This window comes from Lipotes vexillifer, unplaced genomic scaffold (genome assembly GCF_000442215.2).
Source record: "Lipotes vexillifer unplaced genomic scaffold, Lipotes_vexillifer_v1.1 scaffold29, whole genome shotgun sequence".
Taxonomy (NCBI): domain Eukaryota; kingdom Metazoa; phylum Chordata; class Mammalia; order Artiodactyla; family Lipotidae; genus Lipotes; species Lipotes vexillifer.
The window spans coordinates 676,032-701,351 of record NW_006776904.1 but is presented as its reverse complement, the minus strand read 5'-3'; the positions used below and the strand labels follow the sequence as shown (position 1 = coordinate 701,351).

Here is a 25,320-nt window from a genome sequence, read left to right as displayed (position 1 = left end):
CTAGCCCCACTTAAATAACAGTGGAAACCAGGGGACTGGGGAGTACATCAATATCTGATATCATGGAAGGCAACCATGTCTCTCTGTAGCGTGTTCAAGGCTGCTGTGGCCAGAAATCAAACATTTAACTCAATGAGCCACTGGTCTAACCCATGAGAGCATTTTTAAGGGTTTTTCTGGTGATAGTTTATGAATAACTTCAAATTAAAACAGAGTTAGATTTAGCAGCCCGCGTGCTCTGTGATATATCGCTAATTATTTTTATCTCCCTAAACTTGAATTTTTTTTTTGATTCAGTTAATGAAGAAAGCAGTTGCTCTCCCCACTTCAAAGGGATATTATGAAGGTTGAAGAAATATCTATTTAAGGCCTATAAGAGAAAATAGCACTTTAAAATATTAAGATATTTGACCCAATTTTGCTACTCTGACTCTTCATGGTACATAACTGATATCTTTGCAGCCACAGGAAATAGACCATCCTGCACTGGTTCACGTACAAGAAAGTAATCAAACTCTCTCAATCCCTGTAAACCGTAGTGTGATTTCACCAACAGATGCACACTCTGACTGTGATCTTGCACAAAGTGATTCTTTTGCTGGTAGGAGGATTGCACAAAAGGGATTAATGTCTCTTCCTCTTTCCTTTTGCAATAATATTTGATGTGGGTGCTTACAAAAATAAATATATTTTATAGGAATTTTCTAGTTAAGTTTCACCTAACTATTCTTCCTTGAACTGCAGCAAATAAATTTGTTTTCCAGAGCTAAAGACCTCTCTGTTTGATTTTTCACTTCATCCTGAATTATACGTGTCTTCCCATCTCTTCCCTTGTGTTTTCTGTCTTGCTTCCATAGAACCCCCCAGGTTCATTAAGAAGCTAGAACCTTCAAGAATCATGAAACAAGATGAATCTACAAGATATGAATGTAAAGTAGGAGGGTCTCCAGAAATCAAAGTTTTATGGTATAAGGACGAGACTGAAATTCAAGAGAGCAGTAAATTCAGAATGTCATTCCATGACTCGGTGGCGGTATTGGAAATGCACGCCCTCAGTGTGGAAGACAGCGGAGACTACACGTGTGAGGCCCGCAACGCAGCGGGCAGAGCAAGCAGCAGCACCACCTTAAAAGTTAAAGGTCAGCTCCTACCCTTCTTTCATGTTTTTCACATTAGCTTCCTCCTAGTTGTCCTCTCAATTCCCTGTTTGACTCTCCGTCGAAGTTCTAAAACTTTTAAAGGGCACAATAGAAAATCGAGTGTAGTGTTCTCTCTCTATGGTGGAATGGAAAACTGATTCTTACTTGTAACTACATAGCTACAGAACACATCCTAATTTTCCTTTTTTCCTAACTTTAGAACCACCCGTTTTCCGCAAAAAGCCTCGTCCTGTTGAGACACTGGAAGGAGCTGATGTTCACCTTGAATGTGAGCTTCAGGGCACCCCCCCGTTTCAAGTTTCTTGGCACAAAGACAAGAGAGAACTTAGGAGTGGCAAGAAGTACAAGATAATGTCTGAGAACTTCCTGACGAGTATTCACATCCTGAGCGTCAGTGCCGCAGACGTTGGGGAATATCAGTGTAAAGCCACGAACGACGTGGGGGCTGACACCTGTGTTGGTTCCATCACTCTGAAAGGTTAGAGTGACTCCATCCTCTCCTGCTTACAGTTTTCCTTCTGACTTTAATACCCTGTTGGCCCCTCAGCTCTTGCCCCATCCTTTACCACTAGCTGTCTTGTACTATTCCCCTCTCTCCTTTCTAAATCCCTTTATATTTAGTGCGCATCCCATTTCTAAATCCTACTAATTACCCTTTTAGACAATTTTCCCAGTAGGTTTTGATTGGATTTAGAAAGCTAGAGAGGCCAAGATGTTCGACTCTTTCTGCTTAGTACAAACTCTAATGCATCTCTGCTCCCATTCACCAAAAATGCCTCTTCTTTAAGAAATAGAAACAACACATGATCACCAGTTTGATTCCTAGCATTCATAGCTTTGAGGGAAATACCCACAGCCCCACACGTTGTAAATCCCTGATTTTGCCTCGTTTTCATCAGCACCACCAAGATTTGTGAAGAAGCCCAGTGACGTTTCTGCCATCGTTGGTGAAGAATTTCAGCTTCAGGCTGCTGTTGAAGGCACTGAGCCCATTTCCGTGGTGTGGCTCAAAGACAAGGGGGAGATGGTCAGAGAAAGTGACAATATATGGATCTCTTATTCAGAAAACATTGCAACCCTACAGTTTTCAAGAGCGGAAACAGCCAATGCCGGGAAATACACCTGTCAGATCAAAAACGATGCCGGAATGCAAGAGTGCTTCGCCACAGTGTCCATCCTCGGTTAGTGCAGATAGAATGTCATCATGAATAGAAGGCACGCACTCACCAGTACTCGTGTCCTCTTTAGTTTTTCAATGTGATTTTAACATTTGAACACAATTTGCATCTCGTTCCAGCGCCTGCAGCAATTGTCGAAAAGCCAGAATCCATAAAAGTGACCACGGGAGACACCTGTACCTTGGAGTGCATGGTCACTGGCACACCCGAACTCACTACTAAGTGGTTTAAGGATGCAAAAGAGCTGACAAGTGATAGCAAATACAAAATAAGCTTCTTCAACAAAATATCTGGCCTTAAGATTATTAACGTGGCCCCCAGTGACAGTGGGGTGTACAGTTTTGAGGTGCAAAACCCTGTGGGCAAAGACAGCTGCACAGCCTCAGTTCACGTTTCAGGTTGGTTGGTTGGGCTTTTGTTCCAATGTTATTATAGTATAGCTCCTGGTTTACATACGTGTGTATGAGAAACTCCACGTTCTACAGCGTGACATGAGTCTGACATCCTCTGAATCAGCAAAATCAGAGGTAATAGACCTATAGAGTTAGAAGAAAACCAAGTCCAAATGTTCTATCCCTTTCTTTTGGAGGAATTTCCACAATTCAGGGTGGTAGGAGTAACACTTAATCCCTGGATAAGGAATAAGGATATGTAGTCTTCTACTGTCACTTATGCTGGAGTAATTCTCCACATAGTGATTCACAGCAAAGAGAGACCAAAATTCCTAATAAGTCAACTAGCACGTCTTGTCCACTGATTCTCAGGGCTTTCCACGGTGTGACTCCACTGGGAACTCTGTGATACCCTCACAGAAGAGCCAAATGGATCTAGGCATATTCCATCAAAAAGACAATAATTCGCTCTTCAAATCATTTTATAACTGATGTCCTTGTCTGTTTGATTTTTATCACATTCAGACCGAATTGTGCCTCCTTCGTTCACAAGAAAATTGAAAGAGACAAATGGTCTGTCTGGTTCCTCAGTGGTAATGGAGTGTAAAGTCTATGGATCACCTCCAATCTCCGTCTCCTGGTTCCATGAAGGAAACGAGATCAGCAGTGGAAGGAAGTACCAGACCACCCTGACGGATAACACTTGTGCCTTAACCGTGAACATGCTGGAAGACTCGGACACCGGCGACTACACATGTATAGCTACTAATGTGGCTGGTTCTGATGAGTGCAGTGCTCCTTTGACTGTGAGAGGTCAGCTAAAAACAACAGCAAAATAGAATTGCATTTCATTATTTATTCAACATTTTTGTCATCAAAATTCAAAAGTAGTAAACTTTTTCCGGTATGTGCTTTTTTGTTTAGAACCACCATCTTTTGTTCAGAAACCTGATCCCGTGGATGTTTTAACTGGAACAAATGTAACTTTCACAAGCATTGTAAAAGGAACACCCCCGTTCAGTGTCAGCTGGTTCAAGGGTAGCAGTGAACTAGTACCAGGGGACAGATGTAATGTGTCTTTGGAGGATTCAGTTGCTGAACTGGAGCTGTTTGATGTAGATACATCACAAAGTGGAGAATATACCTGCATCGTTAGTAATGAAGCTGGCAAAGCTTCTTGTACAACACATCTATATGTAAAAGGTTTGTTGGACTGCCGTTCTGCATTTTTACAATTAGTGTACATGAAGTAATAGGTGTGCCCATATCTGTGTGTGTATGTGCTTTATTTCATGTTTTCAATTTGCCTGCTACAGCCCCAGCCAAATTTGTGAAGAAGCTCAATGATTACAGCCTAGAGAAAGGAAAACCCCTGATCCTAGAGGGCACGTATACTGGTACTCTTCCCATTTCAGTTACATGGAAGAAAAACGGCACAAATATAACTCCTTCTCAGAGGTGTAATATAACCACAACTGAAAAATCTGCAATCCTGGAAATTCCAAGCAGCACAGTGGAGGATGCAGGACAGTACAACTGCTACATTGAAAACGCTTCCGGGAAAGACTCCTGTTCGGCACAAATCCTGATACTAGGTTTGTTATGGTTGCACATTCGTATCTTTATATACAAATAACCATCCTGGCATGTCTCCTTTGTGACTGGTTATCTCTCTTGGCTGCAGAACCACCATATTTTATCAAGCAGTTGGAGCCTGTGAAGGTGACCATTGGAGATTCTGCCTCTTTGCAATGCCAACTTGCTGGGACCCCTGAAATTGGGGTGTCCTGGTATAAAGGAGATACGAAATTGAGACCCACGACTACCTACAAAATGCATTTTAGGAACAATGTTGCTACACTGGTTTTCAACCAGGTTGATAGTAATGACAGTGGAGAATATATCTGCAGGGCTGAAAACAGTGTGGGAGAAGTTTCCTCATCAACTTTCCTGACTGTTCAAGGTGACTGCAATATTTTTTAAGTGAATGAATGTGTTTCTTTTGAACAAGATTTAAAATATCTGGCGAGGGTCTTCTTTTTAGGAAAATCTTTCCAAATGCAAAACTTTCTTCTTAAGTAGTTCTGCCTACAAATTAGTAGTTTCTCTTTTTTGATCACCTTTACAGAGAGAGATAAAATGACTAATCTTCAGTTGGAAGGATCATGTCATCATTTGTCTCTATAATTAAATCTTTCAGAAAAATGAGTAACCATATTTTTTAAAAGTCCACCCATGGGTGTCTCATGCAGATTGCTAGAAAGCAGTCTTAAGAAGTAAGAAAATCTGCTACATGCCGGAGATGTACCTTAAGCCAATCAGTTTCTCTGCTGGCTTACATATTTTTACACCTACCATGCATCAGCGTGGCGTCAAAGTAAAACTTTTGCTCCAAAAATTTACCTGCTTTTCTTTGAGTCCAAATTAATTCAGGATATGTGAATACCTCCTGATATTTTTATAGGAATCCCATTATTTATATAACAATAATTGTGAGAGGAATATTCAGTAAATTCAAAATGTCCAGAAGTATTCATTACTTTAATTCCATTCCTACAGAGGAAAAACTTCCACCGTCGTTTTCTCGACAGTTGAGAGATGTTCAAGAAACGGTCGGGCTGCCAGTTGTTTTTGAGTGTGCTGTCAGTGGATCAGAACCTATCTCGGTGTCTTGGTTTAAAGATGGCAAGCCGTTGAAAGACGGCCCCAATGTACAAACATCATTTTTAGATAATGTAGCCACTCTCAATATTTTTCAAACAGATCGGAGTTTTGCAGGCCAGTATTCTTGCACAGCTACAAATCCTATAGGTTCTGCTTCTTCCAGTGCCAGACTCATTCTCACAGGTGTGTGGATTCTTAAATTTCTATTTCTGGAATTAAATTTTTTATAACCAAATTTGAAATTAGAGGAGGATGATTTGTGTGAACTGGGATGGTCAGGTATGGAGCCTGAAACCATGTCTTTCTGCTCTCCTCTCAGAGGGGAAGAACCCGCCCTTCTTTGACATCCCTCTTGCCCCTGTGGATGCTGTGGTGGGAGACAGTGCGGACTTTGAGTGCCATGTGACTGGGACACAACCAATAAAGGTCACCTGGGCCAAAGACAACAGAGAGATCCAAAGTGGCGGAAACTATCAGATTAGTTATCTGGAAAACAGTGCCCACCTGACAATCCTGAAAATAGACGAAGTAGACTCTGGACAGTATACGTGCTATGCTGTCAATGAAGTGGGAGAGGACTCCTGCATGGCTCAGCTCAATATAAAAGGTATCTTTGTATGTCACATCCTAAGGGTGCAGTTTTATTAGGACAGATGAAATTTAGCACATTTTTAAACCACTGGCATAGAAATGTTTCAGAAGAAATAAGTTTCTCTAGAGAAAAGGTGTATTTTAAAATCTGTATTTCTCTAAGTTCTTATATATCCTACATAACCCTAAGACCACTCCTTCCCCCACTTTCTTCTTTTTTTTTTTTTTTTTTTACAAATATCTGGTTCTGTAAATGACCATAAGTTATTCTTATCATCCATCCCATAAATCAGAGAACAGTTTAAAATAAGCTTGTGAAAATAAAAGAAAAAAAACCACAACACTGTAAATCAACTATATGCCAAGGTAAAATGAAAAAATTGTTTTAATTTAAAAATAAAAGAAGCTTGTGGAAGGAGGCCAAAATGCTTAGGAACATTACACTGATAAGCTGTATTCAGTTGGTCAGCATTGACTTTGAACTTAAAATATGACTTTCCTTTCTTGAAAAGCCTCCTATTAGTAACCTACTTCTGGATCCCACTTCATATATCCTTGAACTGTCTTACAGAGCGGCTAATTCCACCAAGTTTCACTAAAAAACTCTTGGAGACAGTAGAAGAAACAGAAAGGAACTCTTTCAAACTCGAGGGCCTTGTTGCTGGTTCCCAGCCTATTTCTGTCGCTTGGTACAAAAATAACGTAGAGATCCATCCAACGTCTAACTGTGAAATCATATTCAAGAACAACACACTTCTGCTGCAAGTCAAGAAGGCAGGCATGGACGACGCTGGTTTGTACACGTGCAAAGTGTGGAATGATGCAGGCTCTGCTCTGTGTACATCTTCAGTCGTCATCAAAGGTAAGTCACCTTCAGAGCCCCTGGCATGATGTGTTTTTCTTTACTGCCTGTTAGACAGCCATGTGTGTTTCTTCTGACATCTCGACCAAGTAAGTTATAACAGATATGAATATATATTATTTAATTGGCTTGCCACAATTCCACGTTTACTAAAAAATATATATTAATTGTAATTTAATTACGTGGCCCAGGAAAGTAGGTGTCATATAATAAACGGACTATACCTTAGCTTGTAAATCACATCTCGAAATTCTCTCAGGTCGTTAGAAGTCTAAGTCTACTTTGAAATTCATACATAAGTGACATATAAACTTTTATGAGGCACATTTGTTTTGAAATTTTTAAAAATTTTCATCATTGAATATTGCATTACCTTTGCTTATTATGAGTTCTATCACATTCTGAAACATTCTCTTTTCTAAGGATATTTCTAAGTGATTGTTGTCTGACATATACTGCCCAAAGCTTTTAGCCTGTAAATGAATATTAACCTCATACAAAAGGGTAAAATTTGCTCAGAAAGAAAAAAAAAAAAATGGGTGAAAAGATGTTGCATATCATTATGAATACACAGTCATAGCTTGAGGCAAAGAAATAGACTGTATTGTTTAAGGAAATCTTCTCAATCTGATCCTCTAACCATAATGGCTTCATCCATATAACTTTTTTTTCTTTTTTTTTTCTTAACATCTTTATTGGGGTATAATTGCTTTACAATGGTGTGTTAGTTTCTGCTGTATAACAAAGTGAATCAGCTATACACGTATATATATATCCCCATATCTCCTCCCTCTTGTGTCTCCCTCCCACCCTCCCTATCCCAACCCTCTAGGTGGTCACAAAGCACCCAGCTGATCTCCCTGTGCTATGTAGCTGCTTCCCACTAGCTATCTGTTTTACATTTGGTAGTGTATATATGTCCATGCCACTCTCTCACTTCGTCCCAGCTTACCCTTCCCCCTCCCCGTGTCCTCAAGTCCATTCTCTGTGTCTGCGTCTTTATTCCCGTCCTGCCCCTAGGTTTGTCAGACCTTTTTTTTTTTTTTAGATTCCATATATATGTGTTAGCATATTGTTTTTCTCTTTCTGACTTACTTCACTCTGTATGACAGACCCTAGGTCCATCCACCTCACTACAAATAACTCAATTTCGTTTCTTTTTATGGCTGAGTAATATTCCATTGTATATGTGTGCCACATCTTCTTTATCCATTCATCCGTCAATGGACACTTAGGTTGCTTCCGTGTCCTGGCTATTGTAAATAGTGCTGCAGTGAACATTGTGGTACATGACTCTTTTTGAATTATGGTTTTCTCAGGGTATATGCCCAGTAGTGGGATTGCTGGGGCGTATGGTAGGTCTATTTTTAGCTTTTTAAGGAACTTCCATACTGTTCTCCATAGTGGCTGTATCAATTTACATTCCCACCAACAGTGCAAGAGGGTTCCCTTTTCTCCACACCCTCTCCAACATTTATTGTTTGTAGATTTTTTGATGATGCCCATTCTGACTGGTGTGAGGTGATACCTCACTGTAGTTTTGATTTGCATTCCTCTAATGGTTAGTGATGTTGAGCATCCTTTCATGTGTTTGTTGGCAACCTGTATATCTTCTTTGGAGAAATGTCTATTGAGGTCTTCTGCCCATTTTTGGATTGGGTTCTTTGTTTTTTTGATATTGAGCTGCATGAGCTGCTTGTAAATTTTGGAGATTAATCCTTTGTCAGTTGCTTCATTTGCAAATATTTTCTCCCGTTCTGAGGGTTGTCTTTTCATCTTGTTTATGTTTTCCTTTCCTGTGCAAAAACTTTTAAGTTTCATTAGGTCCCATTTGTTTCATCCATATAATTATGAGGCAATTCATCAAAATCACTTTACAGTCTAACTTCCTTGAATAGCTGGGAGTTAATTACCAACTCTGATGATCTAGCTGGCCATGTCAGGGTGCACAGACAGTAGATTAATATTACTAATAAGCTAACATCATTGAGTTAACTCTTTATAATTCTAATTTCATCACTCAATAGTACTTAAATGCATTTGATTTTAAAAACATTTAGTTAAATGAAGAATGTGTGCTTAGCGGTGGCTTTTTTACATTCATGATGGTTTTACATTGAGTAGATAAATGCTTCCTATAGAATTCTGAGGCTTTTTATCCATAGAGTTTAAAAATGAATAGATATCAGGGCTTCCCTGGTGGCGCAGTGGTTGCGAGTCCGCCTGCCGATGCAGGGGACGCGGGTTCGCGCCCCGGTCCGGGAGGATCCCACATGCCGCGGAGCGGCTGGGCCCGTGAGCCATGGCCACTGAGCCTGCGCATCCGGAGCCTGTGCTCCGCAACGGGAGAGGCCGCAACAGTGAGAGGCCCGCGTACTGCAAAAAAAAAAAAAAATGAATAGATATCAGAAGTTTTCATCTTTGCAATCATGAATATTGCTCATTTTCCTTATATGTAGGTCTCAGAACCATTCAATAAAATCATTGCATAACACCAAGCTATACATGGCCTTCCCATCATGTTACTGATATCTTCTTCACTGGTTTTCAGTTGAGCACTGAACTTCAACGCCTCATTCCTTTGGTCAAAGATTGGATTTTAAATGCTACTGTAGCTGCGTATAATAGCTAAAGGTGATCATAAGAGAAAATCACATATTAACATGTGGGCTCATGGTTACCCACATGTTGGCTTTCTTTCCCAGAGGGTAGCGAACATTGTATATCATGAGCAGAGTTCTCCAATAGGCCCTTCGTTTTTAGGGTTCAGTGAAAATACAGCTGCATGCAGGTTTGAGAGAATCAACGGTGTGCTATATGACATCAAAATTTATAGGAACGGCCAGTGCAGTGTTTGCAGTGCCTAATGTTTGCAAAACACAGATGCTTGGGTAATTCATGGGCAGCATGGCATCTGTTCTTTGCTTGTTTTTTATTTTTATTTATTTATTTATTTATTTTGCGGTACGCGGGCTGTAGCTGCCGTGACCTCTCCCGTTGCGGAGCACAGGCTCCGGACGCGCAGGCTCAGCGGCCATGGCTCACGGGCCAAGCCAATCCGCGGCATGTGGGATCCTCCCGGACCGGGGCACGAACCCGTGTCCCCTGCATCGGCAGGCGGACTCTCAACCACTGCGCCACCAGGGAAGCCCTCTTTGCTTGTTTTTAAACTTTTTTCTATTTATAAAATCCAGCACATGTAACTATTGCTTTCAGAGACAAAGGCACATGATTCAGTTCTATTATAGCAACCAGTGCTACCTGTTAGAGGCAAAACTTGTTTCTTTTCTGGAGTTTAATATTTTTTTTGTTTTTATGTTCCTCATGAAAATCCCTTTCTAATTCTAGCACCTAAGAAGCCACCTGTGTTTGATCAGCACCCTACTCCAGTAACAGTTAGTGAAGGAGAATTCGTGCAGCTTAGCTGCCACGTCCAGGGATCAGAACCGATCAGGATCCAGTGGTTGAAGGCTGGCAGGGAAATAAAGCCCTCAGACAGATGCAACTTCAGCTTTGCTAATGGGACTGCTGTGCTGGAACTCAAGGATGTGTCTAAAGCAGATGCGGGAGATTATGTGTGTAAAGCTTCCAACGTGGCTGGAAGTGACACTTCCAAATCAAAAGTGACCATTAAAGGTACAGACACCTCAAAACTATTATTTGGATTAAGTCAACTGCTTGTGTTTATTTGCTTATTACAGTTTAAGTAAGAATGGAATTAGGTTTTTAGAATTATCAGTTACTGCTTGTTTGCAATTTATAGTCTCCTTATTATAATTGAAATATTAGGTAATTTAGTGGCAATAATTTCCACACAAATTTTCTGAAAGTACCCCAAGTTCACCATCACACTTCTTGACCTTTTTTTCACCATATCCAAAAGGATGTAACTAAGTGGAGTTCCAAAAATGATCCTATAATAATGTGACATAAGGTAGCCTGATATCATATCCCTAAAGGAAATCTATATAGTTAAAACCAAGTTGAGAAATATAAAACTTGATGCTATTAATGGGATTGCAGTGCAATCTGCATGTAATAGCTGCAACTAGTTATAAATGTCTGTGAAACTGCTTTGTCTTCTGTAGTCCACTCATATAGAGTGTGTAATATTTGTGACATTGCCAAATTCTTAAAGCCTGTTTTTCAAAGGAAATTATTTATTACAATTTGAAGGTAATTGTGATTTTTTTAAAAAACATGTAAACGTGTTTTTTTAGACAAACCAGCTGCCGTCCCAGCAGCTAAGAAAGCAGCAGTAGATGGAAAACTCTTCTTCATGTCAGAACCTCAGAGTATGAGAGTTGTAGAAAGTAAGTACTTCGTGAAAATTACATCTTCATCTATCTTGTACATTTTACTGCTGATTTCATTTCAGAAAAACTGGTTTTGGAAACTTAAATTTTTATTGATTTGTTTTCATTGATCCTTAGAAACCACTGCAACATTCATTGCGAAAGTTGGAGGTGATCCAGTTCCAGATGTTAAGTGGACAAAAGGGAAGTGGAGACAATTGAGCCAAGGAGGTCGAATTTTTATCCACCAGAAAGACGGTGAAGCAAAGCTGGAGATCAGAGGCACCACAAAAACCGATTCTGGATTATACCGATGTGTCGCATTTAACAAGCATGGTGAAATTGAAAGTAATGTTAATCTACAGGTGGATGAAAGGAAGCAACAAGAGAAAATTGAAGGAGATCTTAGAGCAATGCTGAAAAAGTAAGTTCAGTAAAATACCATGCACGGTAATGTTCCATTCATGGACCATCCCCTCCAAGATTCAGATTGTGAAAGAACATTAGCATATAGACATTTTAACGGAAACAGATAAGCAAATACACAGTATTTGAGTGGAAGGTAGTGGTGCATTAACATCAATTTCTGAATAATCTTGAGAAAATTTTGAGAATGAGGTGAATTTTTATTAAAATTTTGAACAAAGGAAATGGCCTGTAGAGAAACCCGTGTGTCTAGGCATGAAATTTTTGTTTCTATGTGTAATTTCTCTTGCTCTGAATGGCTTTCTAGACCAACCATTTTAAACATTTTCCGTAATTGCCAAGAATTTCAAAGCAAATTATGTTTCGACATCACTGTTAATCAATTAATCAACAGTTAATTTCTACATATTTTCCTCATGGTATATGTATTCTTTATTGATGCTTTCCATGGCTATTATTATTTTTCCTTATAATGCTTTCGTTAGCCTCTTTTGTTGTAAAGCTTACAAAAATATTTTTGTTATCCTTTCTTAAACTCTTTGATCAAATTTCCATACTTTGTGACTATAGTCTGATCTTAATCCACTCCACCTCCAAACCCACAATTTTGTTTATTTGTTTGTTTCACAGTTAACATGGTAAAATTAGTAGTTCTTAAATAAAGGACACAAAACTATTCCTTTGTGAAAAAAATTTTATTTCATTTATAATCTTTGAATGATGATAGACAATTCAAAATAAGTAGAAGACAGGTGATTCATGTTTATTTCTTATTTCATTTAGGACTCCAGCCTTAAAGAAAGGAGCTGGGGAAGAAGAGGAAATTGATATCATGGAACTTCTCAAAAATATTGATCCAAAAGAATATGAAAAATATGCCCGCATGTATGGAATCACTGACTTCCGGGGTCTTCTTCAAGCATTTGAAATGCTAAAGCAAAGTCACGTAGAAGAGACACATAGATTGGTATGATCTTTTGTATATAGTATCATCTTTAAAAATTCACACTTGAAACATCTAACATATGCCTTTTGAGTTTCCAGAACCCTACAGTTGTATAAGATCAGTTAATATAACCTAAGCAGCATCAAAAATGGAAGTTAAATATAATCATTCGTCCTCTAATTCAAATTTTATTCCATATGTAATACTTATGCTTTTTTTCCTCCCTAGGAAATTGAGGAAATAGAGAAGTCAGAGAAGGAAGAAAAGGAATTTGAGGAACTTGTATCCTTTATTCAGCAAAGGCTGTCACAGACAGAGGTAAAATGAATTATGCTGATCACAAAATGAAGAAATTATTATTGGGAATTACAAGGGAAGGAGTGACTAATGCATTTTAATTCTTTATTCTCCTAGCCTGTCACTTTGATCAAGGACATTGAAAATCAGACAGTTTTGAAAGATACGGATGCTGTGTTTGAAATTGACATTAAGATTAATTATCCAGAAATCAAGCTTTCATGGTACAAAGGGACTGAAAAACTGGAACCCAGTGATAAATTTGAAATAAGCATTGATGGTGATCAACACACACTCAGAGTCAAAAACTGTCAACTGAAAGATCAGGGCAATTATAGATTGGTGTGTGGTCCACACATCGCTAGTGCTAAGCTAACTGTAATCGGTAAGGAGAAAGAGTTTTATTATTTTAAAAAACTTGTGACATGAATTTACTACTGAGTACATCACATGTGATATCATACAAAATGTATATCGTGTCATACCCACAGAGCCTGCCTGGGAACAGCATCTTCAGGATGTTACTTTGAAAGAAGGCCAGACTTGTACCATGACTTGCCAGTTTTCTGTGCCAAGTGTAAAATCCGAATGGTTCAGAAATGGCAGAATCCTTAAACCCCAAGGTAGATATAAAACAGAAGTGGAGCACAAAGTCCATAAGCTGACCATTGCAGATGTTCGAGCAGAGGACCAGGGTCAGTACACCTGCAAATACGAAGACCTTGAAACTTCAGCAGCGCTCAGAATTGAAGGTGGGTGAACGACTGTGGCTGGAGTTATCACAGCATCGGTCAGTGGCAAATGTTGTGCAGGACCCCTGCAACCCTGCCATCACATGTATCTTAAAGCGCTTGTGTGGTCTCATTTCCCAACACACATACTCATAGCATTCACTCACGTCTCAAAATCCATTTGAAATCAAAACGGAAGTATTCACATAAGTGCCAATTCTGTTGCATAGTTCTTTTTGACCTGAAGTAGATTTCAGTCTAAACCATGACTTGACTTTCTAACACTTATTTCTGTTAAATTTCATAATTATGCTAAATTCAGTAATTTTTTTACAATTCTATTAAATGCCATAATTCTCACATCTATGATTTTGAATTCTAGAAATAGATCTTAGAAAGGACCAGATTTCATGGCTATGTATCTTGAGGATCTTGGCTAGGAGCTGACATTTTGTTTACAAGAATCAATTTGACTCTATCTGTATGAAACTTTATAGATAAAATTAACAACATATGTGATGTGTGATTAGCAGCTATTTTTCAAAAATAATTATTTCATAGGAGGATCATATTCCAACCTCTGAATCTCTGAGATGAAGTGGAATCCTAGGACTTCGGAGCAACAATATTTATTTCCTAAAGACCTACACCTTTAGACTGCATTCAGCAACATTTGGCTCTACTTCCAGGCTTGCCATTTATAGCAGTTGGAATAACTATGTGACTTATTTACATAAGCATTTCAACATCTCTGACTTGCTTTACAATGGATATCAAGGCCTGGTTGTATTTTAAATTTCAGAAATTTTAAATCTCTTTTCATTTAAAGGATCCAGTTGAAACCACTTATCATTTTTTAAAGAATTGCCTCCTTTTATATGATCCTTCAAAGAAAAGCTCACCAGAGTACATATGACATCTAAGCTATTCATGATACTGCAGTACGTTGAATTCCACCAGCCTTCCAGAGAAAATTTTGCAGAAGGACCTCCACGCCAGCCTATTCTCTTGCTACATACCCTGCCATTCCCAGTGGGTGGACTTCATGCCTGCCCATGCGTGCTTGCAAAGCAGGTTTCAGAACTCTCCAAAATGAATCCTTTGAAATTTAGAAGTGCAGATTTCCTACTGAGTTTGAAATTATTTTAACAGGGAAAGTTATACAAGCCCAAAAATAAACAATTCTAGATCCTGAATAGCAGAATTATTTTACCGAGGAAAGAAAGAATTTCAAAGGGGAATGAGAAGTATACAGTAAAAATTTAAGTTTACGTTCCCTTTATTTTGAAGCCCGCATTTCACCAACATTTTTAAAGTTTAAATTTTACTTTTGGGTTATAAGCACCCTTGACTATTGCCTTCATGTAAATATTGTAAGGACTTTCAGGGATTTCTTTAAACTTTCCCACATTGATCCTGTAGGAATACACCTAAGTATTGGGATAATTTTTTGTTACTGATGTGAAGAAGTGCACTTTCTTCTTGTTTTATCTTTTCAGCCTTTTTCTGCTATTTTCCAATCGGATAAAAAGATAAGAGACTTTAAACATCTGTGGGGAAAGCACAGTGAAAGAAATTCCTCCCCAAACAATCTAAATTTGAACTCTTTTTGTACTTAAACAGCTGAACCAATTCAGTTTACGAAGCGCATACAGAACATTGTGGTGAGTGAGCATCAGTCTGCCACTTTCGAGTGCGAAGTGTCCTTCGATGATGCCATTGTAACATGGTACAAAGGACCAACAGAACTGACCGAGAGCCAGAAATACAACTTCAGGAATGACGGTCGCTGCCATTATATGACCATCCACAACGTGACCCCAGATGACGAAGGTAACTTAATTGACAGTGTCCCTGTGACTATATAATTTCAACTTTGCCTGTTTTATTTATTTCTACTCTAGTTTATGCTTATACTCTGTAGTTCTATCTAGATTACTTTTTTTAGGAAAGAGAAATATAAATAAATACTATATTTAAATAAAGAAGCATTATTTACAAACATATCAGAAAGTAAACGTTTCACGATTTTTTTCCTTAGGTGTCTATTCAGTAATTGCTCGACTGGAGCCCAGAGGTGAAGCAAGAAGCACAGCAGAGCTGTACTTAACAACCAAAGGTCAGAAAACACCACATTCAAATCACAGTGCAATCTTGGAAACAAAGTAGCCTGCCAAGACAATTCTAAATTTTAAAAAATATCTTTTTTTTTTTTCTTTTGCAGAAATCAAACTTGAGATGAAGCCTCCTGGTAAGTTAAAAAAAAAAAAAAAAAAAAAGAATCAATCCTTACAGTACATTCAGTGTAATTTTGTAAATGATAGAAGCCAAACTAACATGTCTAAAAATATTATTTCTTTTTTTCATTAAAATATTTTTCAGTAAAATAATACCAATGTTAGGCTTTGTGAGTTTGGGAAATTAGAGATAATGAGGTCACATTCAGCTGATATCTAGGATCAAGTTTGGCCGTAGAACAAATTTTCACAGGGAATAAATTGCATGTGTGGCTGCCTACAGAAGAATCTTAATATCTTTGTTTCTATATGTTAAATTCTGCTGTTGGAAATGCCTGACAATCAAACACATCTTAGTTGCCTAATAAATATCTGTGTTTTCAGTCTCTCGGTGCTTATCATTATTAAATGTCCCTTTTCAGATATTCCTGACTCCAGAGTTCCAATTCCAACCATGCCTATCAGAGCAGTACCTCCAGAAGGTAAGATCCAGCACCATGACCCCTGGGCTTGAAGCTGCAGTATCCTACCACTAGGAAGTTACCAATGCCAAACCATAGCATACAGCAGGAACAAATTCTTTCTCATCATATTCTTCACTGTGTAATTAAAAATCAAAGCAAAAGAGTAGTTACAATTATAAATAGATGCTAATTTTGTTTGTTCTGATTGTTGAATTGCTGCTATAACACCTTTGAAGCACTGAAAGAAATGCATGAGACTTTTCATCGTATTTCACACAAAATAAGAAACCAAACTATGTTACTTATGATGGCATTTATTTTCTTCAGAAATTCCTCGTACGGCGGTTCCTCCCATCCCCCTGTTGCTACCATCACCTGAAGAAAAGAAACCACCAGCAAAACGTATTGAAGGTATTATATGTTACCTACCTAAATGTCAAAATATAGAACTATTACAGATCTGGAAAATGTCGTTTAATGCAGCATGTTGGCCCTCTAGTGGTCAGCAGTTTGAATTGCCTTTTAAAATGTAAATTATATGCTCTTAAGTATTAACTAAATATGTAAGACATGTGCCTAAAAGTCTGAAAATCATCAGAAAAAAAAATATGATGCTTAATATTAAAATATTTTATTTTAAAGGAATCACTTAAGCATTAATGGCAAACTGATTTCACATTTCATATTTTCCTAACTACTACATAAAGCAATAAAATAATACAGTCAAATTCTAGTGAAACTTATAGAAATAAAAAATACTAGTGTATAGTCAGATTTAAAATTATAGATTGTGTTTTTTCCCAATTACACTGTTAACTACGCTAAAATTCACTATTTTGTTATAAAAATATGATTTAGAATATCTTTGATAGTTCTTTTTTTTTTTTAAGCTAAGGAAAGAGCTCTCCAATAAACTCATGAGTGTGCCAGGAAATTGTCCTTCTCAGATATTTCAGTAGATAAATTGTATTATTTGTGCCCCCAAACTGCTCAACTAATCAGTCAGCAGACTGCCTGGGACTTTCTAGAGTTCTGGGGAGTTCAGAATTGCTGTCAGAATTCTCCCAGCCTCATCAGGAAAAAATTCTGCATGTCAAAGTCACATTTTTCCAAAGCCAAGCCACCATTACGGTAGTAGTTTCCATGGTTTGACATTGCTAGTTCCCTAATATCTACTACAATTGGTGTCAAAAGCTTGAGCTAGTTTTCAGCCAGCCTCAGGGGAAATTCAGTTAAAAAAAAAAACAAAAAAACTTCCAGTTTTATGACTACTACAATCTCAATAACAAAGAAAGCATTTTTATAATTTATATGAACATAATTAACTATATTTCACCTACTTATGATAGCAAAAATGAATAAGAATCAAAAATCATAAAATAGATTTCCACTTATGTTTGTTGTCAGGAATAATAATTTATCTTAATGAATGATTTATGATTTGAGTGTTAGTGTCAACGTGACTTAAGTTTGAGTGCCCACGGGGAAACTTGAGAAATTAAATCATATTTTAAAAATTCAAAAGTGTTATTTATTCATGAATACTAGGAGCCATAATCAAGTTACGATCAGGGGCCAGGATCCAGGTATAATGTCAGAAATGACCAAAGAAAACTTCCACAATATAGCATAGGTGGGACTTTAATTTTATTAATTCACTTGTTAATTCTTTTTCCTGAAAACTATAAAGTGTTCTTACCTAAGTGAAATGAAGGTGAAAAGCTGTACCTCTGCTATTTATGATATCACTTGGGTCTACTCTAGATGTTTGAAAACTTTAAGCAGGCATAAAATCAGTGAAGATGTAGGATCACCCTTCATATTCTATCGCCCTCCAAAAAAATGGTTCTGCTTTCTAGTCCAAGGTCTTTCTGAAACATATCTTGCAATAATGTGCAGAATCTCTTCTTACCATCAAAACATATTAAAAAAAAATACTTCAGGACTTACCTTGTGGTGCAGTGGTTAAGAATCTGCCTGCCAATGCAGGGGACACGGGTTCAATCCCTGGTCCTGGAAGATCCCACATACTGTGGAGCAGTTATGCCCGTGTGCTACAACTACTGAGCCCGTGGGCCTAGAGCCCGTGCTCCTCAGTAAGATAAGCCACCTCAAGGAGAAGCCCGAGCACCACAACTAGAGAAAGCCTTTGCACAGCAATGAAGACCCAATGCAGCCAAAAATAAATAAATTAAATAAATTTTTAAAAAAATTTCAATAAACCTCCCAGTTTCATGAAAATATTTTAGTAAAACTTACATCTGACATCTCCTTTTTTAGTGACCAAAAAAGCTGTGAAGAAAGATGCTAAAAAAGTTGTCACAAAGCCCAAAGAAGAGGCACCACCACCTAAAGGTATTATAATTAATCAAAATTCAGTCTTACTGCTTTTCTCTTGGTTAAAAAGTTTAAATCCCAAATAGTGGACGATAGAGGAAGGTTAAGAGTGTGAATTCACAAAATGGTACCTCTTCCTTTACTCACACTCACCCTCTTCTTTGACTCAGTCCTCACTTTCTCTCTCAACTTTCTTTCTTTTCCCCTTTTTTTCCTCCCCTATCCTCCTGTGCCTATGTCTACCCATGGCACCCAATGGCAACACCAGAGAGTTCTCATTATCTCTGGATAGTGATTTAAAGAAGGTACTGCCCTCTGGTCCAACAGCTGGTCTTGATCAAGTCACACCAACAGAAGGTCAAGGGCGGGCACTAATTTTAAGTGGCCACTCCAGCCCAACCCAGCACCCTTCCTGGTTCACCTGAGCTAAATGTCAATACTTACAGGGAAAAAATAAATACTTTTTGCAGGGGGATCAATTTAGTTACTTAAAATTTTATTATATCCTGGAAAATTTTTAGGAAGAAGATGGGAAAACTAAATTTAAGCAAATGGTTTTATCCATCTGGCTAAGATTAAAGTACAGCAACCTCCTAAAAAAAAGGAGAATCCAGGAGCATGATTCACTGAGACTTTTTTTTTGTGGTCATTTGTGAGATGTTATAGAATAAGAAGAATCTCAAAAAAGCATGGCTATTTCCCAAACTTTATTGTTAATCACTGAAAAAATTAAACATGCATTATTTTTAGCATCAGACATACTGACTATTCTCTTTATGTTTCATGTTAATTTAAATTGTTTTAAATCAACATAAACTAGAATAAAATTTCAGCCTTCCTGCGTTTTCGTTAACATGGCATTGCGTAGCATTTCTGGTGAGCTAAATTTGGATCTTATAAAAGCATTTGATATATGGGTAGTAGTCACAGATCATACAAATGGCTAACAAGGGTATGCAGGATTAGTAAGCATTAAAACACTTATAGTCTAAAGATAAACATGTATTTTATGTTTTCAAAGTTCCAGAGGTTGCCAAGAAGCCCCCACCTCCTACTGCCTTAATTCCAGCAGAAGGTAAATGAGATATTTTATTCTATTTATTTCTGAGATTTGCATCTCTGCGTTGTATTCTTATTTTGTGTATCAGGCTTCCAACTTATTATAAAGTTGTAGAGCCTCCTCTGCTACAGTAAAATTAGCAGTGGAAATGATGGCTACTTCATACTGGTTGAATTCCAGGAAAGAAAAACCCAGGCAAATGTTTATGCAGCCTCAGTGCAGTGGACTCAGGGAAAGAAGTGGTGAGGGCTAGAAAGGGAGGGGATCCCTTATTGTTTCAACTATAGCTAACACAAATGTTAAGGATCATATGAATAATGTTAGCCTTAATATTTTTAAAGTTGTCATATGAAAGCAACTAATTGATTCGGTTACATGACTTTAAATATTGTCTTCATCAAATTGACTAAAAAGTTATATTCGATAGTCAAAAATATAGCTTTAAAATTAGTACTGTTTTTGAAAGAATAGTTTGGAATTTAAGTAACTGCGGAAATATTAAATATAAATTCCACAAAATGATCAAATATTAAGATATTCCATGGGGGAAAAAAAAACTAAGGGTTTTACAAACTGGAGCTCCCATGAAACAATGGAAGATGTGTTCATTTGATAACATTTACTGAATGCCATTTTGTTCACACCAGAAAAGTCCTCAGGTTAAGAGTAGAGTGTCTCTTGACCCTCCTGACTGTGTTCCATTATCAACAAAAATTTAAACAGAACCAACACAAAGAAAACGTAAATGATCAAATATAAGGCTGAGATCTCAGATACTGATATTGCCTGACTACACAGACTTTCATTTCGTGAAGTAATTGTATGGATATAATTAACATTATGCTAATATTATCTTTTTAAATTAATTACTAATTTTAGCTCCTGAAGTGATTGATGTATCCTCCAAGGCTGAAGAAGTGAAAATAATGACCATAACCAGAAAGAAAGAGGTTCAGAAAGAAAAAGAAGCTGTGTATGAGAAAAAGCAAGCAGTCTACGAGGAGAAGAAAGTTTACATGGAATCTTTGGAAGAACCTTATGACGAACTAGAGGTAGAACCTTACACGGAGCCATATGAAGAGCCTTACTATGAGGAACCGGATGAAGAGTATGAAGAGACCCAGGTAGAGGCTAAAAGGGAAGTTCATGAGGAATGGGAAGAAGATTTTGAAGAAGGCCAAGAATACTATGAAAGGGAGGAAGGTTATGAGGAAGGGGAGGAAGAGTGGGAGGAGACTTACCAAGAAAGAGAAGTCATCCAAGTTCAAAAGGAGGCTTATGAAGGTATGTATTAATTGGGTGACTTTCTTCTCTTTTCCTAATTTTTTGCTCAGTTCTTTATATTTTCAAGGTTATTAACCTGATTTGCAATGGATATGAAATAGATGAAATTCCATTTTTTTAAAGTTAGAAATCTTTAGAATCTTTAAAAGCATCATTTTCTTCAGAGTTACTTTCATGCTTTGATATTGTAAATTGAATCATTTAATCGTATTACTAAGACTGAATTCCAAGTGCTCTTTTCTAATGCAGAGGTTCAGGTTTTAGTTTCACTGCCTCGCTGCATCTCTGCTTGATCCTGCTTCTAAATCCAGCATGAGTAATCCTGTTAGCAATAAAGATCCCAAATACAATCATTTACACAGTTGTATATGGTTCTTAACTTATATCATTTGCCAGTTGATAAAATCTATTAGAACTTAACCTATTCAAGCACCCCTTATTACTATGTTTTTGTTAAAGAATCACGTGAGAGGAAAATTCCAGCAAAAGTACCGGAAAAGAAAGAAGTACCACCTCCTAAAGGTATGTAACTGGAATTATTTAAATAGATCACATCATTGACATCATTATCATGGCTTGCTGGGCAAAAGTGTATGAATCACCAGTTGAATCCAATAGGCACAACTTCTTCTGGAAGCTTCATTGTATCAGTGATTTTTTTCCTAAGAATAACTACCTACTTCATTGAATTCAAACGTAACATGATGATAAAAAGATTGTTGTGGTAAATATAAAAAATAACCAAAATACTTGAAGTACAGAGGCTTGTACTTAAAGTTCACTGCAACAAACTTGTCTCTCTTTAAAAAATGAGAGAAAAAGAGACTATTGTCATAGAAATTCTAAAAGTACTGCAATTTTTTTAAAATGCAGTTGTAAAGAAGCCCGTAGTTGAAAAAATTGAAAAGACTTCTCGAAGAATGGAAGACGTTCAAGTCACCAAAGGTATTAACATTTAAAACATTTCCAGTATCATGTACACAAGTAATTGTTTACTGATATATAGTCACATGTTAGTTATTTATATAGTCATCTAAACTAAGATATTTTAAAATTTTGTGCAAAGCAATATTCTTCACAATGCAAATATATTTGTACATATTTTTAAGTACCCGAAGTTTCAAAGAAGATTGTTCCACAAAAACCTTCTCGGACTCCAGTGCAGGAAGAAGTTATTGAAGTGAAAGGTATACATCTTTGTCTTTCAGCTACAAGTTTTAAACATTTTTATTTATGTGTATGAATATGTATACATATATTACTGAACAACTCACAAGTCTGAAATCACCAAAATAAAGACATATTATATATATTATATACATTTTATGTTGCACATTTATGTAATTTAAGTAAATAATAACATTATCTTTGTTTTTAGTATCACTTTAAAAATTACATCATTTTTTTTAATTAAAGAAGGATTTGTGTTTAATCAGTAGTCTTCTAACTTTACTGTGCCATGCATTCCATTCCATATAATATTCCTCATCCCCTCATTTATATGAATAAACCCTAATGGATTTGGGAAAGCACCACATCACGGGGGAAGAAGTTGTGTCTATTTGATTCCCATTTAATAATGTTTGATAAAGGCTGCCTGGATTGTTTGTCCCTATAGATCAAAACGTGATTTGTTTTCTTGTCAATACTGAATTTGTTCTCAAGCTATCATATTAACCCACTCATTCTGTGTCTAAACAAGCCATGTATTTGATCTGATGTCTTGAACTGGAAAAAGAAATACTAATGTGAAATACTCTCTTTAAAGTACCTGCTGTACATACAAAGAAGATGGTTATTTCAGAAGAAAAGATGTTCTTTGCTTCTCACACAGAGGAGGAGGAGGTGTCAGTCACAGGTATAAGGCAAATTTGAATATGGGGCTCAAATGGAAGGGCTTCAGATGGATTTTTATCCCTCTTATCTAATTTGTGATTATGTAGATATCTCTGTCTCCTTGTGAATCTTGGTCATCTTTTCATTTCACATTTGTCTGTTTTAATTTGTATTTCAGTATTCTTTGTAAATTGCAATACCACCCATAGTATGGCATACCAGGAACTAAAATGTACATTTTTTAAAGTCCCTGAGGTACAAAAGAAAACTGTTACCGAAGAGAAAATTCACGTTGCTGTTTCCAAAAAGATTGAGCCTCCACCTAAAGGTATTAGTGATTTATTCTAAGTTTAAAATCGTTCAAAAGTTCCAAAGTAAATATCTGAATATGTTAATGTTAAATAATAAATTTAGTCGCAGTCCACAGACCTATAGCCACTATGTGCAAATGACATCATAGGGGGGTGAGAAGACCATGAGGAGGGTATTGGAGAGAGGAATGACAATTCCTGGAGGCTCTGTTCCCTGCTTCATGGAGCTTACAATCTAGTGGCCAGCTGTTTAGAAAAAGAAATAGCGTCCTGGGGGCTTCCCTGGTGGCGCAGTTGTTAAGCATCCGCCTGCCAGTGCAGGGGACACGGGTTCAAGCCCTGGTCCGGGAAGATCCCACATGCTGCGGAGCAACTAAGCCCGTGCGCCACAACTACTGAGCCTGCGCTCTAGAGCCCGCGAGCCACAACTACTGAAGCCCATGCACCTAGAGCCCATGCTCCACAACAGGAGAAGCCACCACAATGAGAAGCCCGCGCGCCGCAACGAAGAGTAGCCCCGTCCCGCCGCAACTAGAGAAAGCCTGTGCACAGCAACAAAGACCCAATGCAGCCAAAAATTAATTAATTAAATCTATTAAGAAAAGAAATACAGTGTCCTGGAGCCAGCTCATACCCACTCACCAGAGCTGATGGTTAAATTTTCAGGAATTTTGCTGCCCAGCTTTTAACGCCTCCATGATTAAAAGTTAAATTATATAAAATTAAATAAGTTATATTTAAAACTATGGTAATAAATGCTCAAAACTCATTACTATTTTCCTATTATCTATGTTTCTGAGGTTATGTTGATTGCCTCTGTGTTGTGGAAATACTGGATAATTATGTGCTACTTTTCATCCCTTCCCAACTCCGAGACAATGACGTCATCGTTGGTAGCCAGGATGCATGTATTTGCACCACCACAGAGGCTGGAACTTGGAAACTGGCAGTGGCTACAAATTAGGGCCCCCCTCCCTCCACCGACCCTCTCCTACACCCAGTCAAATTGTTCAACATTTGGGAGACAAAATTATTTAAGTTAATTGAATGCAGTTGTTCTAATGCTGCGGCTTTATAAAAGTAAAGTTTCTAAAACTGGTGTCTGAGGAACAGGCACTGGCACCTCTGAGGAAGGGATGCTCCTACCTGTTCCTAGGAAAGTGGAGGTTCCTTCAGTTAAAAATGAGTAACAGTCACATTTTCTAATTAGCCACTAGTTCATTGCCCTTAATCCTTGATTAACACGTAATTTTCTTGCATTCAATTGGTATAAAACCAGAATGTCTACTCTTTAAGTCTTGCAACAACACATGCCTTGTCAAAATGCACAATTTCTCAAAATCGACCCTTTCTTTTTGTTTAAGTCCCTGAGCCACCCAAGAAACCAGTCTCAGAGGAAGTAGTCCCTGTTCCCCACCTTCCTAAAAAGGTGGAGCCCCTACCAGCCAAAGGTAGAATCATATTTTTGAAAAAAAATTTCTTAATGTCTGTCTTCTTGTACCTTTTTCTATTGGCTCTGTGTGTTAATAAGATAGTATCTGTAAACCATTTGTAATATATTTTAATTCTGTGTATGTCGATTTCATTAACTTGTGGTAATATGTTACACAAATGTCAGGAATACTTTAGACTCCAGACCATGCTCATTGGGTCTTTGTCGGCTTCATGTAATATATGTAATGTCTGTATGGTATTGATGTATTTAGCATGTATTTTCATCACAAGTTACATGCTTGATATTAAATTACTTCCTAAATTCTTTCACTCTTACTGAGGATTTATGATTTAATGTAATCTTAAATGTCTCACAAGGAGGCTAGAGTTCTCAATTGTTTCAACAATGGTGTCTTTAAAGTTCCTGAAGTTCCCAAGAAACCTGCGCCAGAGGAGAAAAAACCAGTTCCTGTGCCTAAGAAGGAACCTGCCGCTCCCCACAAAGGTACACCAGAACTGATCACAGGCTGACCCTTTGCCCCAAATGCCAGTGCTTTGTTTTATACAGTCTTCGTACTTACTCTGCTGTCTGCTTTGTGTCTTTTACATGCCCCTTGTGTTTTTCATTTATTTGTCAGCTTCGGGGGCTACACTAGACATACATTATCTGTGACACTGAACATTAAAAGAAGTTCCTTTTAAAAAGTAACTATATCAAACTGCTGTCTTAAATTTTTTATATCTTCCCTCTCCTAGAGAAAGAAGAAATATTTGTGAAACTCATTTTCTACAGGGCATGTTTCTAGGAAACACTC

The 25,320-nt window shown here is 37.5% G+C and overlaps 1 protein-coding gene across 1 annotated transcript in view; it reads left to right on the top strand.

Annotated features, from left to right (window-relative positions):
• The window catches only part of TTN (titin), a 284,036-nt gene that overhangs the window by 98,178 nt on the left and 160,538 nt on the right, over positions 1-25,320 (top strand). The window contains exons 89-121 of the mRNA XM_007450732.1: positions 858-1,139; positions 1,360-1,638; positions 2,060-2,341; positions 2,458-2,736; positions 3,256-3,543; positions 3,655-3,933; positions 4,047-4,325; positions 4,415-4,693; positions 5,290-5,577; positions 5,714-6,001; positions 6,557-6,847; positions 10,196-10,483; positions 11,068-11,160; positions 11,281-11,566; positions 12,352-12,535; positions 12,743-12,832; positions 12,929-13,196; positions 13,303-13,563; positions 15,166-15,375; positions 15,584-15,661; positions 15,767-15,793; positions 16,202-16,261; positions 16,571-16,654; positions 18,524-18,598; positions 19,608-19,655; positions 20,520-20,924; positions 21,384-21,446; positions 21,798-21,869; positions 22,034-22,111; positions 22,693-22,782; positions 23,008-23,088; positions 24,436-24,522; positions 24,927-25,010. Coding sequence (XP_007450794.1) covers positions 858-1,139; positions 1,360-1,638; positions 2,060-2,341; positions 2,458-2,736; positions 3,256-3,543; positions 3,655-3,933; positions 4,047-4,325; positions 4,415-4,693; positions 5,290-5,577; positions 5,714-6,001; positions 6,557-6,847; positions 10,196-10,483; positions 11,068-11,160; positions 11,281-11,566; positions 12,352-12,535; positions 12,743-12,832; positions 12,929-13,196; positions 13,303-13,563; positions 15,166-15,375; positions 15,584-15,661; positions 15,767-15,793; positions 16,202-16,261; positions 16,571-16,654; positions 18,524-18,598; positions 19,608-19,655; positions 20,520-20,924; positions 21,384-21,446; positions 21,798-21,869; positions 22,034-22,111; positions 22,693-22,782; positions 23,008-23,088; positions 24,436-24,522; positions 24,927-25,010 — 6,126 coding nt within the window. The remainder of the gene's footprint in view (positions 1-857; positions 1,140-1,359; positions 1,639-2,059; positions 2,342-2,457; positions 2,737-3,255; positions 3,544-3,654; positions 3,934-4,046; positions 4,326-4,414; positions 4,694-5,289; positions 5,578-5,713; positions 6,002-6,556; positions 6,848-10,195; positions 10,484-11,067; positions 11,161-11,280; positions 11,567-12,351; positions 12,536-12,742; positions 12,833-12,928; positions 13,197-13,302; positions 13,564-15,165; positions 15,376-15,583; positions 15,662-15,766; positions 15,794-16,201; positions 16,262-16,570; positions 16,655-18,523; positions 18,599-19,607; positions 19,656-20,519; positions 20,925-21,383; positions 21,447-21,797; positions 21,870-22,033; positions 22,112-22,692; positions 22,783-23,007; positions 23,089-24,435; positions 24,523-24,926; positions 25,011-25,320) is intronic.